This window comes from Pyrus communis, chromosome 9, assembly GCF_963583255.1.
Source record: "Pyrus communis chromosome 9, drPyrComm1.1, whole genome shotgun sequence".
In the NCBI taxonomy this organism is placed as follows: domain Eukaryota; kingdom Viridiplantae; phylum Streptophyta; class Magnoliopsida; order Rosales; family Rosaceae; genus Pyrus; species Pyrus communis.
Genome location: NC_084811.1, coordinates 5,176,508 through 5,194,971, shown reverse-complemented (window position 1 = coordinate 5,194,971; position 18,464 = coordinate 5,176,508). Strand labels below are relative to the sequence as shown.

General features: G+C 38.3%; 3 protein-coding genes across 3 annotated transcripts; 1 reads left to right on the top strand and 2 right to left on the bottom strand.

Annotated features, from left to right (window-relative positions):
* Positions 1–483: 483 nt before the first annotated feature.
* LOC137746180 (wound-induced protein 1-like) lies at positions 484–1,230 on the top strand. Its single transcript, XM_068486258.1, has one exon. It carries the CDS (start codon positions 525–527, stop codon positions 945–947), a length of 423 nt encoding a protein of 140 aa, XP_068342359.1. The 5' UTR covers positions 484–524; the 3' UTR covers positions 948–1,230.
* A 1,169-nt stretch (positions 1,231–2,399) lies between these two features.
* Positions 2,400–5,039, bottom strand: LOC137744905 (uncharacterized). The gene is made up of 2 exons (XM_068484719.1): positions 4,802–5,039; positions 2,400–4,452 (listed from the first exon to the last, which is right to left on the bottom strand). The coding sequence occupies exon 2, from the start codon at positions 4,089–4,091 to the stop codon at positions 2,658–2,660; it is 1,434 nt and encodes a 477-aa protein (XP_068340820.1). The 5' UTR covers positions 4,092–4,452; positions 4,802–5,039; the 3' UTR covers positions 2,400–2,657.
* Positions 5,040–6,247: 1,208 nt separating this feature from the next.
* On the bottom strand, positions 6,248–14,845 carry LOC137744904 (uncharacterized). The gene is made up of 24 exons (XM_068484718.1): positions 14,324–14,845; positions 14,139–14,210; positions 14,009–14,052; positions 13,824–13,935; positions 13,638–13,709; positions 13,472–13,534; positions 12,421–12,498; positions 12,228–12,320; positions 11,899–12,018; positions 11,658–11,735; positions 11,304–11,513; positions 11,168–11,215; positions 10,732–10,980; positions 10,209–10,291; positions 9,492–9,736; positions 9,266–9,334; positions 9,118–9,182; positions 8,821–8,990; positions 8,583–8,661; positions 7,783–8,038; positions 7,652–7,697; positions 7,111–7,219; positions 6,944–7,006; positions 6,248–6,626 (listed from the first exon to the last, which is right to left on the bottom strand). Exons 1-24 carry the CDS (start codon positions 14,642–14,644, stop codon positions 6,537–6,539), a joined length of 2,835 nt encoding a protein of 944 aa, XP_068340819.1. The 5' UTR covers positions 14,645–14,845; the 3' UTR covers positions 6,248–6,536.
* Between the last annotated feature and the right edge of the window lie 3,619 nt (positions 14,846–18,464).

Below are 18,464 nucleotides of genomic sequence, written 5' to 3'. Positions count from 1 at the left end.
GGCTTATAAGTAAGTTGGGTTATTTTTCATATTGCTAATTAGTTTTATGGTGAAATCCAACTTTCTTCATGGTATCAGAGCAGGTTGGTCAACAGTGAAGCCGAAAGGCCACTCCACGTCAACCATTTTGTTTTGTCCACGTGCATGGTTTGAAAATTCATCACACGTAAGGAGGCGTTTGAGGATGTGAAGGTTAAAGAGTCTCATGTCAGTGAAATGAAAAACCTTACAAGGGCTTATAAGTAAACTGAGTTACTCCTGATATATTGTCAATTGATTTTATGGTGTAACCATAATTTTTTTTTTTTGGAGACAATAATTAGGTAGAGGGATCTAAATATTTTTCTATTATTCTCAAGCCATGTAACTTTAGGCTGTTCGTGCTATAAATAGGGGTTCAAGAAAGCCACATTGTCATGCACCCAAATTAGAGAGCAAAACCCAATATTTTTAGTCAACTTCCGCTCCCCTCTTAGCGATCACCCTCGGTTCATCCTCTCTCTCTCTCTCACAATCTACCAAAAATGCAAAACAAGGCAACTGTTGAAGCTCTCTACAAGGCGTTGGCACAGGGCCAAACAGACACAGTGGGAAAGCTTCTAGCCAGTGACCTAGAATGGTGGTTCCATGGCCCCCCAAAGAGCCAGCATATGATGCGCGTGCTCACGGGGGATTCCAGCCACACTGACTTCAGGTTCGAGCCCAGAAGCATCACAGAGATTGGTGGTGGTGTGATCATTGCTGAGGGATGGGAAGGGGCAAAGGCCTACTGGGTCCACGTGTGGACCCTCAAAGATGGGTTGATCACTCAGTTCAGGGAGTATTTTAACACGTGGCTGACTGTAAAGGATCTGAAGTCGGAGGGATGGGAGAGCTTCACTGTGTGGCAGAGCATGCCAAGGGACCTGTTCCACCGCTCCTTGCCAACCCTATTGCTTGCTATTTAGAATTTTAGTTAAGAGTCTTTGATGTTGTGAATTAGCAAGAAAAAATATGGGTTTTGAGAAAAATAAAGGGTGCTTGTGGTTTGTAGATTTGAGTTTGAACAAGGCATGATTTGGATGTGTTGAGAAAAATTAAAGTGATGTAGTAAAAATGGAACTACTAATAAGGATGTTTTCAAAACCAACTTTCATTCTTGATTAATGAAAACATTTTTGGTAAAATGTTTTTGCAATTATTCGTCATTCATAAATTCAAAATTTTACTTCTGAATATGATATGAATGCTCTCGATAAAGTTATAAAGTGATCATTGTAATGAGAATTTCACATAAGAAGATATGTCTATTGGCTAAGAGGCGTGACTCTAGAAAAATGAGCGTTAGTCAGATTGAAGATATACACTACTTCATTATGTGAACTAGATACAATTAATGTATAAGAAGGTAAACCCTTGAATAGATGGTTACACCCTATAAAGATTACATCCATGCAACAAGAGTTACACATGTTGATATGGTAACCTTCAGTAGTCTATAAATAGGTTTGTAGTCAAAACATTTATTTTCTCCCAACAAAATAATACAACCGAAATTCTAGATGTTATCCCATGTTAATGTTTCAAACGTAAGCTCGCTTAAAGCACTTTAATTTCTTCAAAATGGGACCATTTATTTAATTGTTTGATGAATTGTTGATGTCATAGTTTGTACGATCTTTTTAATGATAGGAGTGTCCTGCGCTATAGGTTGGTGTAGAACTTATTTCTGGAGCTTTAATTGGGGGATTTTGTGAGTAGACACCAAAATCATAGTGGTATTAGCTCTTGCATATTTTGTGTGGTAACAAAGGAATAAAGATGTCTTATTTCGATACCCTAGTTGCATTGCACCAACTATGCGCTTTACGTTCTCCCGTTGATAAAATACGGGCAGTGATTTAGACACTCTCAGTTCAGTTTTTGTTGTGCGGAAGCGCATTAACGGATCACACACACACGAGTTGGTATTGCCGATATTCTCCCTACTTTAACCATCCGAAAGCAACATATATGAAGTTTTACCTAAAAACTCGACAACATGTGTGTAGCACATTCCTTATAAACCATAAATGGCTCTCCTCCTTAGCCCATGTGCGACGAAGTGTGGCTCTAATCTAAGCTACCAAATTCCAACAGTTTTCAGTACCTTTCTTTACTTGATAAAATAAAAATAGGGATTTCGCCACTCCTAATTGAGCTTTCGGTACCTTTGGTTCTCCTCTAATAAAATAAGGGTAGTGATTTTGCTACTCCCAATATAGCTTTTGGTACCCTTTGGTTCTCCTTTGATAGAATAGGGGTAGCGATTTCGGTACTCCCAGGCAGTAACTTTCAGTATCTTCAGTTCACCTCCGATAAAATAAGAGTAGCGATTTTGGCACTCCCAGTCCTTGTTTACTGCACTCCAAATTGCGTATTTTATAATTTTTCTACAGACAACAATAGTGCCAGAGGGTATGATGGAACTGAAGAAATTAAAGATGCAGTATAATTTCATATATCATTGCAACACACTGCAGGTAAAGATGATTGAAAACATGAGGCACTGATTAAAACCAGAGGATATGATGGAACTAAAGAAGCATAGACGAAGATACAAAATTTATTTATGTTTATCAAAATCACATAGCAGTGCCAGCACTCTTCTGAGAGCTTCATCAGTAGTTCATTCCTTTTCACGTCTTCGGTTCGATTTTGTCTTCTCTCTGTATTCTGGATGGAACAGGGGGTTCCATGGGGAGCTGTCTGTCTACATCAGGGTAATCTTTTTCAACTCTGCTTGAAGGCAGATAATTTGAGCCAGATCTATATTGAGTTTTTCCGTTTTCACGCCGCAAGGGGACTAGTGAGGGATTTTCGTGCTCAGACATTTGCTTCCTGCACAAGTTATCTTCCATTATGCTGTAGAAATTCGCAGTTCGAACTTCCTGAGCTAGTGAGCACCAGCAGCAGAAAAGCCATTGTGCAGAGTCTGTTACTGCAGGCTTTCCACAGCATAAGTTATTCGCCGGCAAGTTGAACCTCTTCCTCATTTGGATTCTCCAGAAGCCACCGTAGAGCAAGCCAAACATACAAAGGACAATGCCGGTTAAAGTCATGGCTTCTCTTGCAACGTCGTTGTCAATATGGAAGGCAGCTAAACTGAGGATCCAAAATGGGGCTGTGCAGAAGAGGAGAAATGTTGCAATGTGAACATACATGTTGCCAAATCCAAGCCTTTCGGCGTTCCATCCAAAAACACAAAAGGTGCAGAAAAAAGAGAGATAAGATATGGCAATATCATCCCGAAAATCAAATAAACCCCCTCTCCATTGAGGTGCAAATTCAGCAATCCCTTGCTTATTCCTAGATGCAAATGAAAATTTCCTCGTTTGATTTGTGAGAATATGATCCTGCGATTCGCTATCGACTTCGTCCTCCTTTCCAAGGGGGCTGACAATGCAGTACACACCTGCGATTGCAGGAGCAGCAATTGCAACTGAAAGGCAGATACCGACACCAATAGCCGGTCGCTCAGATCTTTTGTATCCCAAGTTAAGCGTACACAAGGCATACTGAGCAAAGCAATTCAGATGGAGGAATGCAACAACAACCAGAATGTGCATTCGTTCATGGGGCTTGTAAGTTCCGTTCTTACAGTATATTTTTCTGAGAAATGTGACATCTTTCGGCTTCCATCTTAAGAGAAGTACAAGGTGGTGGATCCTTTTTGGGTGATGGTAAAGACTCATGAGAGTGAAGAGAGCGTTGATGATTTGATTGTTAATCTCAAACCACGCATTTCTCTGAGACTGCACCGGCAGGACATGGTTTAACATTCCTGTCATCACAAGAAAAAGGATTGCTCCGGAGACAGCAACACAACTTATCCACAAAAGGAGTGCCATATTCAGAGGGTTCTTGATCCACTTTTTGCATATTTTCCTCATGGACTCCCAATCGATCTTCTGAGAAAGAATCCCATGGAAACGTTTTCGAAAACCTTGGCTATTTGAAGAAGGTGCGGTACTTGAGATCTCATCTCTTCTGCGATTTTTGTCACTAAGTAAGCCGTCCCTTTTGTGATGTCGAAAAACAAAGAACATTGTTGTCATCAGCCTTGTAGCCATCTTAGTGGTACTCCAATCTCAAGTGAAGTCTTTAATCACTCTTTTATGCTACTAACACAGCCGGAGTCGCATTGCAGCCAAAACTGAAATTCAAACAACGAATCTCTTGCATTCGGAAAGTTCAAAACTCAAAAAGCACCAACAGAACCCCGATCTACAGACTCTACACCAGCATGCTCATTCGTCGTAACTGCAATTTAGAATGCTAAAACCAAGCTGTACCTCGATCGGCATCTTTTACATGTTCATGGAATCACGATCAATACCCTTAAAATAACACCAGATGTTCTATGCCAGAGTCCCAAAAATCGTACGACAAGTCATGGGTGCACAGTCGACATTTCAGATTGTAACCCCATCTCTGAAAACCAAAGATACAGGTCATAAAAATTACACGAAAAACAAGCAAATCATGGAAACTTGACCATCCCAAGAAGCTGATGAAAAATTCGAACAAACAATGGACAAAACTCGTAAAAGAAGATTACAAACTATCATTCATGGCGAATGAAAATCGCTACACTCGGCGAGGCTAAAGTAGACATCACTAGGACGAAAACCCATGATCGAATTCAAAAACATAAACACTTTACTACAACAGTTGAAGCTGGTACCAAAAAAAGCATGATTAAACACACAATTTCTACTACTACAGTTGAAGCCGCGGCAAAAACCAACAATTGAAATCCAGAAAAAAAGAGAATTTTTACCCATCAAATCAACGGATCTTGCTGTGGCTACTGATGATCGGAGAGGAACAGTGGAACACATACAGACGAAGCGCATACGTTGATGTTCAAATTTGTTGTGTGTCTTCTGTCTTCGGTCTTTACCAAGTCCTTCACAAGCTCCGGTCTTTCAACTAGTGACATATGTCGACCGACCCAAAAATGAGGTTGTATCTGTCAGGGATCAGAAAAATATCTGCACCTCACAGACAAAGAAAAAAGTGAAAGAAAAGTTGCAAAAGGTTACGTTGCAATATTGTTTCCTTTTTTGAAAAAAGAGAGTGAATTTTAATTCAAAAGTTTACGCCCGCGCACCTGTCCGGCTGTCCACGTAAAGTTTGGCGGGACCCCCATACAATAAGAAAACGACGTTATTGGAGTTGTTTTAGGAGTTGGTTTACCCGAAGTGCTTTCGCGTAATGTTAAATGATACTAAATTTGTAGATGAACTTTTAAAAATTAAAAGATATAAAAGTTAATAATTGATTTATTACTTAAAAGTTAATAGACGTGCATGTTCCTATTAGTGACACATCATTTAGTTTGCAAATTTAGTCTCCCTAGAATTACACCATGCTTTCAGAGTCGTGTGACGTTTTGTTCACGAGTAATGCTAGGAAGACCAAATTTTTTAAACCAAATTTGCAAACTAAATGATATGGTTGTAGATGAGTGGATTATTAATTAAGTTTCAGTTAACATGTTTGTTTCTTATTGGTGACATATCAATTTATTTAAAAAATTTACTCTCCCTAGTATTAATTTTTGTTCATTAATACATTATTATGTACAAGTCATTTTAGATTGTACTCTAGGCTTGATGTCACTTTGAGGGTAGAGGGTAGAGATTCTCTTCAGATCCTTTCCATTCGAATCCTTCAATTTTCTGCATTCTCTGATGGGTGCCACATCGTCATCCTTCGGCCTCCGGTTGCTCAAAAATGGAACCAATCCTCTCAAATAGAGAGCGAGTAAGAAAGGGAAAAAGTAAAAAAGAAAGTTAATTAATACCTAGCTGTTTGATTTTCGATTGAACGAACATGATTGCAAAATTCGGAGTATCCGAATGGAAGGATCCTCGGAGGATCCGAATAGAAGAATCCGGAGAGGATCCTATTACATCACCAGAGAGTCTACCTTTTCAACTTCAAATCTTAGTGGTTGGCAACTCAACTGGCACGTGTCAACCCAGCAAGGAATCAGATCATAGAACAGATGCAGTTATGACATCTTAATATTAGGGTGTGATTATATTCAAAACGTAACAAGCACCCTAAGATGAAATATAACCTGAAAAATTCATTTACAATCCGAACGAGAAGATCGGGAAACAAAAGCTCAATTATAATAACAAGATTAGCAATCTGAGTGTAATCACAGTGCCTTATCCATCAAAATATATAAAGATTAACACGAGAAAAGATATGAAAACGTCGTAAAATTTGTATTTTATAAAAGAAAAAAACATCACAAAATGCATCATCTAAAATTACTTTGCCTCAAAGCAGTGACATTCTGATGCTTCTTCATTAATCAAGCTTTCGCCTTAATTAAGTTCGCTTTAGGTAAATTACAAACATGGATATATATTGACTGAACAAATACATATGCTGCTTTGGATAAGTTCGCAAGTTGAGACATGAGAGGGGTACCCTCCAACCCAAACAAAAGGAGTTTATCAAGACGAAAACAATGGAGACATATCGACAATGATTTACTACGAAGTATATATGGTCCTCTCTGATGCCAAATCGAGCAGTGTACGGAAAAACTCGTGAGGGTACATCGGTGGTTCCTCTGCTAGTGCCTGAAAATTGAAATGGACAAGAAAGAAGTCTACCTAGTTAGCACTTCCTACTTCCTCAGTACATGAGCTCACTCTAAAATCGTAGTTCATTTGATCATCCTCTTTTCAACGCGTTTTAAACTTCCTCAAGAAGTTTGAAAGACTCATTCTTTTATTACAGATACAGAGTGTTTTATTCGAACAATTCTGTGTTTCCTTCCTCTCATGCAATGCAAAACCAAAAAAGTCCGATATAATTTCCGTTGCAGGTTCAAGAGAATATTATTGATGTAAAGTAACCCTTGAAAGAATTTTTTTTTTCAGTAGAAATAGAATACCTGGTGAATCAGGACCGTGGAAGGCGTCATTCCAGGCACTGTGTTGACCTCTATCATCAAGACCTTCGGAAAGAAATTAACAACAGATGAAAATGAGTTAGTAACTAATGTGCGCACAATTTTTTGACTCCAAACTCGATCAGTTAGGCAGAGAAAAAACATCATACCTCTCCACTGTCCACGTTGACAAATGCATCTATTCGTGAAAACCCTTCTAATTCAAGAGTGTTTGCAATTATTTCGATATGTTTTTTACATTTCTGCAACGCCTCGTTGCTGATTTAAGAGGGGAGAAAGAAATCAGAACAACGATTCGAACAATCAAAGGCACAAAATGGAAAATATCTTTTTAAGTCAAACACGAGAGAGGGATCATATGATACGAAACACAATAATCAATCTAGTGTGGAAGTTGAATTTTAAATGAAATCAGCCACTTTAAAATAACGTCTGAGAATGACACTGAAACATCTAACGTATAAGAAAAGGAGTTACTGCTCATGTATGGAACTTTTCTACGACAGTTTCTACCCTTCTTTGACTCAAATAACAGAATGCAGAAAAACAAAGAACGAAGAGCACCACTAACAATAGTAACTAGAGAATCCTCTATATATATATATATATATATTATTGTGTAAAACATAAATTACAACATTCTCAATAAACGGAACCCTCATTTCCTGAAAAAAAAGGTTCTGGACAAACCTAATAATGGATGATGGAGGTGGAGTCAGATTGATGCCAGTCCCACCTGCCAAATGCAAGTGACTTATCATTAACGACATGTTAGCAGGAAACTATCGAAGGGACAGAGAAAACAATGAACAAAATATTACCTTGGAACTTCTCCTCGAGCGTCAAAATGTCACCACTCTCCCTGACAGTGATGCTAGGAGTCAGTGAGCGCATTGATCCTTGTTTCCCAACAACTCCAACAGTTATTTCAACCCATCTACTCTCTCCGCTCCACAAGATCTGATGCCCCTTTTCATTTCTAGATTTCGATGAAATGACTATATTATCGGTCTCGATAAAAGGCTCGAAGATTAAGAGCTCTGGAGGGGGGTTTGGCATCTCAATAGTTCCATGTGCCTGCATAAAAAAACCAAGATCAAACTTGAAGGTGGTATATAATTTCTGTAAAATGGCTATATAAAATTACACAAGCAATATGTATATGTGTGTGTGTGTGTGTGTGTGTGTGTGTGTGTGTGTGTTATCCATAAATTGTATCTCACCAATTAATATTACCTACTGATCCTAGATAAAGACTAACACTTTCAGGACAATAAACACTTAGTGAAGAAGAGTGGCAAGGCTTGTGAATAATCGGAGGAAGCCAGAGAATGGAAAGACCGTTGAATTAACATGGATCTCAATCACTTAAAGGCAGTCAAGCAAAATATTGTACCGCCTAAGGAACATGCAACATTCTACTTTCTCATGGTTACTGAGAATACTTGCAGCTAACGTGGAGCAATGTTTTTAATGAAAAGAATTGAGTGGTGGTTGTGGAGTAACAACACTATTACATCTCATACGGTCAAAAATAATATAAACGAACAGTCGTAACGACTGAAATGAAACTCCAGATAGAGGCCACTCCGAGAAAATCTACAAATAAACCCTTTTATACCTTAGAAAAACTATTAGGAGGAATCCGGTGAAGACAGTCTTCCAATGCTTTTACATACACCGAAAGGTCTTCAGCACAGCTGCTTGCACAAACAAATTTGACCGAAAGAGTACATCATAACTCCATTGCAGACAAAGCAATTACGGTATTGAGTGCATAAGGAGCTTACCAGTCTAACAATTCAGTACCATTGAACAGAACATGAAAATAAGGAAAAAGTAAAACAAGATAAACCTACCATAACCTTGCAACCCCCGTTGAGCATCCATCTCTTGCAGGTTTAACACATAATGTTGCACAGTGAAGTTTTGACGTCAATTCATGCCATACATTTGGTATCGATGAACTAATGAGATCTTCTTTTCTCTTCAAATCTTTGTTGATAGTAAGAACTCCCAAATCCGACAGCTGTTCATTATAAAAGATCAGAATGCTTTGTTAGGTAGCAAAATACATGGGTCATATAAAGCACCAAAAATATCAACAAAGCCCAATTCATCTTCTTGGACATTTAATTATAAATTAATTAGCATACATGGTTAAGAGCAAGCGATGTTGCAAGTTTGTCCATACAAATCTTTGAAGCCATCACTCCAGGACCTTCAATTAAAAATTAAAAGGATGGTCAACAATGAAAACAAGACAACAAGGTCCTCCTAAAATGAGTGTTGATTAGAATAAACCTGTATGTGGAATCCCTTCAGCCTCTAACAATGACTGAAGTGTGCCATCTTCACCAATGCCTCCATGCACTATAAATAACAGTAGATAACCTCATAAATACTTTCAAACTTTGATTTCTGAATCTTATGATCTCTAAGCACATTTACATAAGAGCCTAGTCACACTATTCGGAGAGAATTAAAAAAATCACTCTACCACTAGCAGATAACGGGTGACAAAGAAAACCTGCAAGAAAAACTGTAGCCTGAACTTCCTTAGCTAGCTTGATCCACTGTTCAACCGAGAATTTTACAGGCAGTTCATCAGTGATATCAAATCCAGTAAACCAAGAATGTTTCTTCAAGCCTTCCGTAAGATCATGAACAACTCTGTTCCTTAAGTGAGATGTAAGTGCAACTCGGTCTGGTTCAATTGCCTCTACACATGCATCAAGAACTTCCTCTACAGTGTGTCTCAGCACAAGAGAATAACTGTTCACATAGAAACATAATTAAATGCTATGAAGGAGTGTTTAGGGGAAGAGGGCCCTATCTACTACACCCAATATGCTTTTGTTAAAAACTTAGTGAAATATAAGTCATAAGCAGCAATGAAGCTTCACTTCACTCCAAATGTTTTAAAGCATCAATGCTCTTTTGGACTGCATTGTTAGATATATTGATTTCAAGGTCTTCAATTGCGTGACACAGCAATAAATAACTCTAGATGGAGATTAACTACCTCACACACACACACACACACACACAGAGGTTTTCCGAAGGATCACTTCAAGGGGCAAACAAGACAATATCTCAAATGTTCCACGGCACATTTTATTTCTGGTTATAGGAACCTTGAACTTCGAACAAATGAGTAAAACTTCAAGAAGAGAATGGAAAGGCCACATAAAATAATTTATATGTCCCGCCTGTGAGAGAGAGAGAGAGAGAGAAAGAAACTTACGGTAAAGACCAAACTGTTCTGGAACTCACATCAACTTCGTTTTTGTCAATTGTGGGGGCAAGCAAACATGGAATCACTTCAAGCTGTAGCCAACAAGATTATCAATCTCAGACAAAAACATAATATCATCCACTTGATTAATTAAATAATATATTCAATGACAATACACTTATCTACAGAGTGAATTAATTCTCAATCCTTGATTAAGTACTAAAGATAGTAGGGTCTGCTGAAATTCTTCAAACACAGAATCAAAGCTTTAATGAAATCTTCCTCTTCTAAATGAAAATGAATTCAGATTTTGAATGAGCATAAACACTAGTTAACTCATGCTTATACATTCACCAGCTTCATAAATTCCAAAATAGTATTTCTATCCAAATCCCCACACATACTTCTATCCATTGTCTTGAAAGTTTAACCAGTGTCCCCATTCTAAACCTTTCACACACCAAACATTAGCATATGCAAACCATTTAGCATTGGTAAACTAAAAACCCAACAGTATGAATTGGATACTTACATCGTCAAAAGCTTGCAAATTGAGCCAAACGTTTGTTCCGCTGATAAGAGATACTTGCCTCTCTGAAGAGTCTCCTCCAAAAATAACAAAAACTTTACGAGCGTCGTTGCAAACCGGTTCATTATGCAGTGACGTTTGTGATGTTCTAGAAACATGATCTGATGCACTACAAAATGGTACAAGATTTGGATAACGCATGCAAGCCCGACGAATTATGCTCCTGAGAATATTTGAATGAGAAAGTCCAACCTGAATCCAGAAGTGGGGTGTTCGGGCAAGGTCGTGTCACCAAAAGTATTATTGTAACAAGTACTGTTTGTAACAAGTACTGAAAAAACATTCTTAAGGAAATGTTTAAAATTTTCATAACGAATGGTATTGTAGTAATTGATGTACAATACTAAGATGCTAAACAAGACAATCAAAATCAGAGCACCTTCGAGGCTTGCTGAAATAAAAAGCTGGTCTGTTCCATCCCACTAATCTGATGAATCAAATAGAGATAGTATCAAAATCTAAGAAGAATCAACACTACAATGCATATCATTGAGATTATTAGACAACCCTCATACCAGGTTAATGTCAGTATACAATATTGTACCCATCTCAGTCTTTCCGAATTTGCTATCTGATGATGATGGTACATGAATAGAATTAGGGAGAAACCATCCATCAATTCGAGCAAAGTCACGAAGACCAAGCTTTCTGAATAACTGAGATGCTCCTTCTCGAATACTTTCAATGACATGAATAGGAAAACGAGGTGGAGTATGATAAGCAACCTGTTTGGCAATCCATAGACTAAAAATCAGAAAGATGACACAAGAGAAATGTATTAAACATCACATTTGGAGTCAGATAATAAACAGTGCATATGAAATTCGAACTAACATTCTAACACAGATTGTGTGAGTCTGTAAGTCTACCTGTTGTGTTGGAAGATATTTCCTCCGGTAGTTGAAAATTGCATCCATATCAACATTGTCATGGAACTGAAGTTCTACCTGGCCATTTTAAAGACTATTATTAATCCAAATACTGGTACGGTAGTACCTATTACATATGTAGTACACCTTCATCTTCTCTACGCGGTGACGATGATAAGTTGATAACCAATTAATTCCAATATGATGAAATGAAGCAAATGCAGTCATGGAGCATTCATACCTCGCTTGGGAGTAATACAACAGGATGGGAATCTAAACCAGACCCCACATCAAGAACAATTGCTGTAAACTCGCTCCCACCTTCAAGAAATATTTCTACAAGGACTTTGGAGTCAATTCCCTATACACATAAAAACAGCACAAAATTCATTAGAAATGATTTTTACTAATCCCATGTTCTCACAAAACTAATATCAAGATATTGCAACTTCCTTTTTCAGAAAAACTCATATTCATATCAACACGGTCCAAATTCATGTATGCTAGTTAAATTTTTTTGAAACATTTACAAGAGTTCAAAAAGGACACAAAGGAAACAACGAAAACTACCTCTGTAATAATTGCATTAGCCTTGCTATAAGTATCAGCCAGACCATATGCAACTGTAACACCAATGCTTGATCCAGCTCGTGCTGGTTTTACCTGGAACAAAATAATAAACATGTTACATCTCGTAATCTGACCAAATAAAAGTATCACACTCTGGGTTTGTTTACATTACAACGCTAGATATGTGCCTTACCACAACTTTCCCTGACTCCACATCCAGTTGATTTCTTGCAAACCATTTTGACAGTTCAGATTCATCTGCTTCACTTCCCTACAGATCATTAAAGTCAGAGAAACTGAATGAACAAGAACATCCAATGCCAAAATTCACAGAATATCAAAATTGTAAACAAACATTCGAATTAATTTCCTTAAGAAACAATATCAATACTCACAATCAGTGACAGAAACAAACATCAAAGATCAACTAATGACATCATCATGCATAGACACAAGTTAAGCAACCTACTGAAGTCTAGCCTGTGTAGGTTGTTGGAAATGTCATATATAGTTACACAAAGGGGAGTGCTATCCACACACCCCTCTTAGTTTTCGGCCGTCGAATCGAATGAATTGAAGAAGATCACTGGCCAAAAATTAACAAGGGTGTATGAATAGCACTTCCCTTAGAGCAACTCCAGTGTTGCAAAGGCCCCCTAGGGCAACTCACTATTGAATCTCCCCAGTGAACAATAACTGCCTTTTGCATTTCCATCTCTAAACTGAATAACTATGGCAATAGGCAATAAAATAATAAAAAATAATTTTATTTCAAATTTCGGATATGATTTTTAATCGGTCTCGTTGTACCACGTTTCATTAAATAAGAAATTAAAACCCAAAGTATTTGAGAAAATATGAAATTGTGGTGTAAGGTGGAAGATAATGATAAGATATTTATAGAAAAATTAAATCTTTTTTTTTTTTTTTTTTTTTTTAATTTTTTGGATTTTTTATTAATTGTTTACATTTTTTATTAATTTTTTACATTTTTGTTAATTTTATAATGTGGCTCACGTCAGCCTTGCATCATGTGGCCTCAGGCTCTCGGGCCACCAATTTGAGCCAGGCCTCTCACTCGTGCCTCCCCCGAGCCCCATTGCCTGCATGGGCTGGAGTAGATGGCTGGGGCTATTGGGTCATTTCTGTCGCCGGTCCATCGGGCTCTAGCTCCCGCTGGGGTTGCACTTACATAAATTATCCTACACATGCTAACTTTTAATTAATACAAGTTGGGATTTTACCTGTACTAAACAACTTGGTACTGTTATGAATCCTTGTTTGCTGAGCTCCAATGAAGCATTGTACTGAAATAACTCAAAAATCACACAGTTATTATCATCTTCTTTCTTTCTTTATCCCTTATACATGTATTAAAACAAAAATTATAGTAGATATGTCATCTCGTACTTTGTCGAATGCTTGGCAACATTCACTTGATCCCGTGCCCACAAATGGAACGTTATACTTTTCCAGAAGCTCCTGAAACATCATATGTTGAATATTACAAAGGAATAAATAGAGAATCAATCCAGCATTGTGCGTGTCTCCGTCTAGAAAACTGGCAATGGAAGTAAAGGTTGTACATCAGTATACCTGAATGCCACCATCTTCACCAAATTGACCATGTATGACTGGGAACACTATGTCCACAGAGGCAGCTAGATATTCTGCGAACTCCGGCAAAGACTGGAAACCTTGGGCAAGGCTACAGAGAAACATTGAGACAGATCAACATACAAGGACACCAAATTCCAAAAATTAAAGATACAAAAACTTACCTTTCGAGTTTAAAATCGAAGTCCGCGGGAGTGTTCGAGTACATCTATATGAATGTGCAAAATTAACAAACTTTAGAAGAAAAAAGTTACGAAATTTCGAATTAATTAATTCATTTTTACATAAACAAACCTGAGCAGGGGATATTGCAAACGCATTAAGGGCAGCGTCGATGTAATAGCAACTCACATGTATATCACCTCCCTGTTTCAAATTCAAAGAAAACATTTTTCTCACTCTCTACTTCCACTATTTTCTCGGCACCCAAACAGAACCTAAAGAAAATCTATACACTCTAGTAGTGAAGAAACTCTTACCTGAATGTGATCAAGAACTGATCGAGCCGAGTTGAGAGAAATCCCACGCTCCGCCGAGGGACCTCCGCAAACGACACCCACTCTAAGAACCCTACCTTTCTCCTTCTCTTTCACCTCCAATTCCCTCTCAATAACTCGACCTTCCACCACCTCCGCGGTGGCGCGTGCGACTCCGATCCCGCGCCACCGCGTCGTCGAAGCACAACTTCTCTTCAACCGCAAGGAATTGAAGTTCGGGGAGTACAGCACCGAGTTCCGAACGCCGCCGCTTTGCTTGGCGCGAGCTGAAACGAGGCCGGAACCAAACGCGATCGTCGCCATCGGGAAGTGATCGGCGAGTCGGAAGCGGTAGTGAGTGAGTGAGAGCGTGGAATTGAAAGCATGGTTCGATTTTCTTGCAATTTATTTTCGAATTTTTAGATTTAAAATTGGTATCGGACGGCAGCAACAGCCAAACTTTGGAGGGAGTACGTCCTGCTTATTGGCCGTCGGTGTTGTCTTTTGTCTTTGTAAATTAATTTTATTTTCTGCCGTTTAATGTGCTCACTAATTTTGTTTTAGATGACGGTTTTTTGGATTAATTTATAGAAACTAATAAAAAGGATTTATCCTAATAAAATATTAAGCATAAACACAATAACAATCTAATCGTACCTACCGGGCTTTGGGCCCAACTTCTATGATATCGTAATTACGTTTTTACCCTTGAATTGTAATTCAAGCTGTTTTTTTTTTTTTTTTTTTTTTTTTTTTTTTTTTTTTTTTTTTTTTTATCGATTTTGATTTGAAAATTGAATTTGATATACGAAGATACATATCGCAACTTCAATTATTCTTCAATTTTCGATTCTTTGCTTAGTTCTGTAATTGTTTGATTTTATTTTTAATAATGTTCAAATTATCATTTTGTTTGAAACGATCCTTGTATAATTTTATGAGTATTGCTACATTTATCACATATTTTGTACTATCATTTTACAATCTCTCTAATAAAGATAGGGTTTATAAACGCATGCGAGTTCATCTCTATAGAGAGATAGTACAAATATATAGTAAAAGTTGCATATTTGTAAGTTTGGTTAATTTGATTGCCGGATTTTTAAAATCTGGTGTTTGGAGCTCGTCGATCATCCATGTTAATTTATGAAAAAAGGAAATTATTTGACTCTTCTCTTCTTCTTTTTTATTCTGATTTATGCTTTGGATCTTGTTATAGATCTTCAATTCGATTTTGATGATAGTATTTTTTATATTTTTGTTCTTTTTCCGATTGTTTTCTGGTATTCGATCGTGAAGAAACAGTGAATGTGTATTAACAACCATTTTATTTATTTTTTGTTTTTATTAGTTTGATTGAGTGTTTTGTTATGTTTTTTTTTGGGTAAATTACATTTTACTCCTATAGGTTTGTGATCAATTTCAATTTCTTACAATATCTTTAAAACATTTCAATTTCTTACAACATCTTTAAAACATTTCAATTTCATACATTTAGTTATCATTTTATTTCAATTTCATACATTCGTTAGAAAATCTGTTAAGTAAACTGTTAAGTGATGAAGTGGCAAATATGGGGTCCACATTTGTGCTGACGTGGCTGCAAAAATTGTGCCACGTGAATGCATTTTAAATATTATAATATTTATCCTATTTATAAAAAATAAAAAAAACCAATCAAACCCAGAAACTATTCCCCCCGACCCACTCCTTTTCTGCCCCACCCCAACCCACCTCCCCCGCAACCCCCCATCTCACCTTCTCCCTCTCCTCCACGCTCTTCTTCTTTAGCGAGGATGTCGGGTTTAGTCTCCGTCCACCGCGCACCATCCAGGCTCGACTCAGCTTGCTATCCAAGCTCATGGCTAGGTCCATGCTCGGCTCGCCGTCCACCGCGCACCGCTCGAACGACTTGGACTCCTGGATTACGTACTCCAACGCCTTGTTCGGACCCTTGTTGGAGGCGATTGTGTCCTGGGGCCAACTGGAGGAGAAACAAGTGTTGTCGAGGAAGGCATCGGCGAGAATAGGATTCGAAGAAGCAGGTTGGGGCTTTTTGGATTGGGCAAGCGAGTGTTTGGATCAGGACGGAGACTAGGACGTCGGTTTTTTGGTGTAGGGGGAAGGGGTTCTGGAAACCAAGGCGGGTTTGGATTGCTGGGGCTGGGGATCCGGGACTGCGATTCGAGGTGGGGTGCGATAAGGGGGGAGGGGTGTGGAGTTGCAGGAGAGGTGGGGGTGGGTGGCGTAGGGGGTTGAGGGGAAGGCAAGGGTGGGGGTTGCAGGGAAGGATTTATAGGTTTTTTTGTTTTTTTTAATAGGGTAAATTATTATAATATTTTAAATGAATAAACAATGATTTTTTTGCCATGTGACATAAATGTGGCAGTCATGTTAGCACAAATGTGGCAGCCACGTCAGCTCTTCACAGACCAATGGATGGAAAATGTAACGGATCTATTATATTGAAATACAATAGTACTTGAGGTATGAAAGTAAAATTTTTTAAAGATGTTGTATGAGGTTGCAATAGACCTCAAACCTGAGGTGGTAAAGTGTAATTTACCCTTTTTTTTAGTCTAGCGATAATGTTAGTAAGTTATATATTAGATTAGCCACCGACGGGGTTCGAACCCACGCCGCTATGTTTAATTGTGTATAAACAGTGACCTTTAGTTAACTGTGTATAAACAGTGATTGTGTAGACCATTGACTGCATATAAACAGTGATTGTATTTTAGTTTGATTCAGTCTTTTGTTGTTTTTTTTTTTTTTTGTTATTATTTATTTATTTAATTTTTTTTTTTTTTGATAAAAACGATAGTGTTGTATTCATTCAGAAAAAGACCAAAATAAGTCTCAAGCAAATACCATAGTCAGTTACATAGTATCCTCAATAAAGAGGTCAATGATAAAGTTAGGAGGTTGAACAAACCACTCACACTGGCTGCCAACATTTAAACCAAACCTAGCAAGTCTATGAGCAACTGTGTTCGCTTGGCGACACACATGGGTGCATAATTCTTCAATGATCACGGTGAGAATGTGTTAAACCCCACCCCCAAAACTAAGTGTAATTTCACATTTATATTTAACATTTATGAAATTACATAAGTACTCCTAAATTGTTACCTTATCCAGATCCCTTTTCCAGATTTCCTCTCAATTTCCTTCATCTCTCTGATTGCCACGTGGCACCACCTCTACCTCCTCTTTTTTTCTCTCATTCTTCTCTATTCTTCTCGGGAGTCAACTCTCACACTCTCTTTTTCGCAAATCTCTTTATCTTTCTTGTCTCAACTCTCTCATATTCTCTCGGTGAACTCACACACACACATACATACCTACACACCAACCACACCACCATCATCACCTGGACCTCCCCTCCCCACTCTCTCTCACCACTGTGCACAGCCACTGTGCATATAGCTCTCCGGTGAGGTAAGTCAAGTTTTGCTCTAAATGTTACTAGATCGGGTCTTAGTTATGGGTTTGGGTAGTGTTTGAAAGTTATTGGTAGGGTTTGAATGTAGGAACACCTCGGAAACGCTCTCCCCATATTTTCTGGCGAGAGATCGTAGGTTGCAGGCCATTTTCAGGCTAATCCCGACCTTGACACGACCTCATCTTAGTACAACTCGGATCTCTACTATTTTATCTTCAATTTGGCTTTAGAATGATGAATTTTGGTTGAGTTCCGGCTTTCTCTGTCATTGGGTCTGGCGACCCACAAGTGAAGTTGGGGCGGCCCAACCCTTGTAGTCAAAACCCCAGACCCTAATATCATTTAGGCCCTTGGGCCATTTAGAACTTGGGCCTTAGGCTCGTTAACCCCATAACCCAATTCATTTGAAACTCTAACCCAAAAACCCAAAAGAACTGGCTTTGGGACCGAGTGGAACTTGGGTTTTCGGCCCGTTCAACCCTAAACCTAAACCCTTTTATTTATTTAAACCCCAAAACACTATAACCCTAGGCCGGGCCCGTTTGTACAACCCAGGGCCTCCAGCCCATTGAACCGATCCGACCTAGACTCATTGACTTGGTTTTGATAACTCCAAGAACTCTTAAAAGATGAAGATCGAAGAATTCAAGAAGCTTGAGAAAGAAAAGTTAGAGAGAGAAAGAAGATAAGCAGCGGAAA

Bases quoted from the DNA above. Each gene is read 5' to 3' on its own strand.
- LOC137746180 (XM_068486258.1), top strand. From the start codon at position 525: ATGCAAAACAAGGCAACTGTTGAAGCTCTCTACAAGGCGTTGGCACAG.
- LOC137744905 (XM_068484719.1), bottom strand. From the start codon at position 4,091: ATGGCTACAAGGCTGATGACAACAATGTTCTTTGTTTTTCGACATCAC.
- LOC137744904 (XM_068484718.1), bottom strand. From the start codon at position 14,644: ATGGCGACGATCGCGTTTGGTTCCGGCCTCGTTTCAGCTCGCGCCAAG. The intron at 12,321-12,420 runs GTAAGGCACATA...ATTTTGTTCCAG, and splicing joins TGGAGTCAGGGAAAGTTGTG to GTAAAACCAGCACGAGCTGG. The intron at 9,183-9,265 runs GTTTATTCTAAT...TTTTAATTGAAG, and splicing joins TGAAGGGATTCCACATACAG to GTCCTGGAGTGATGGCTTCA.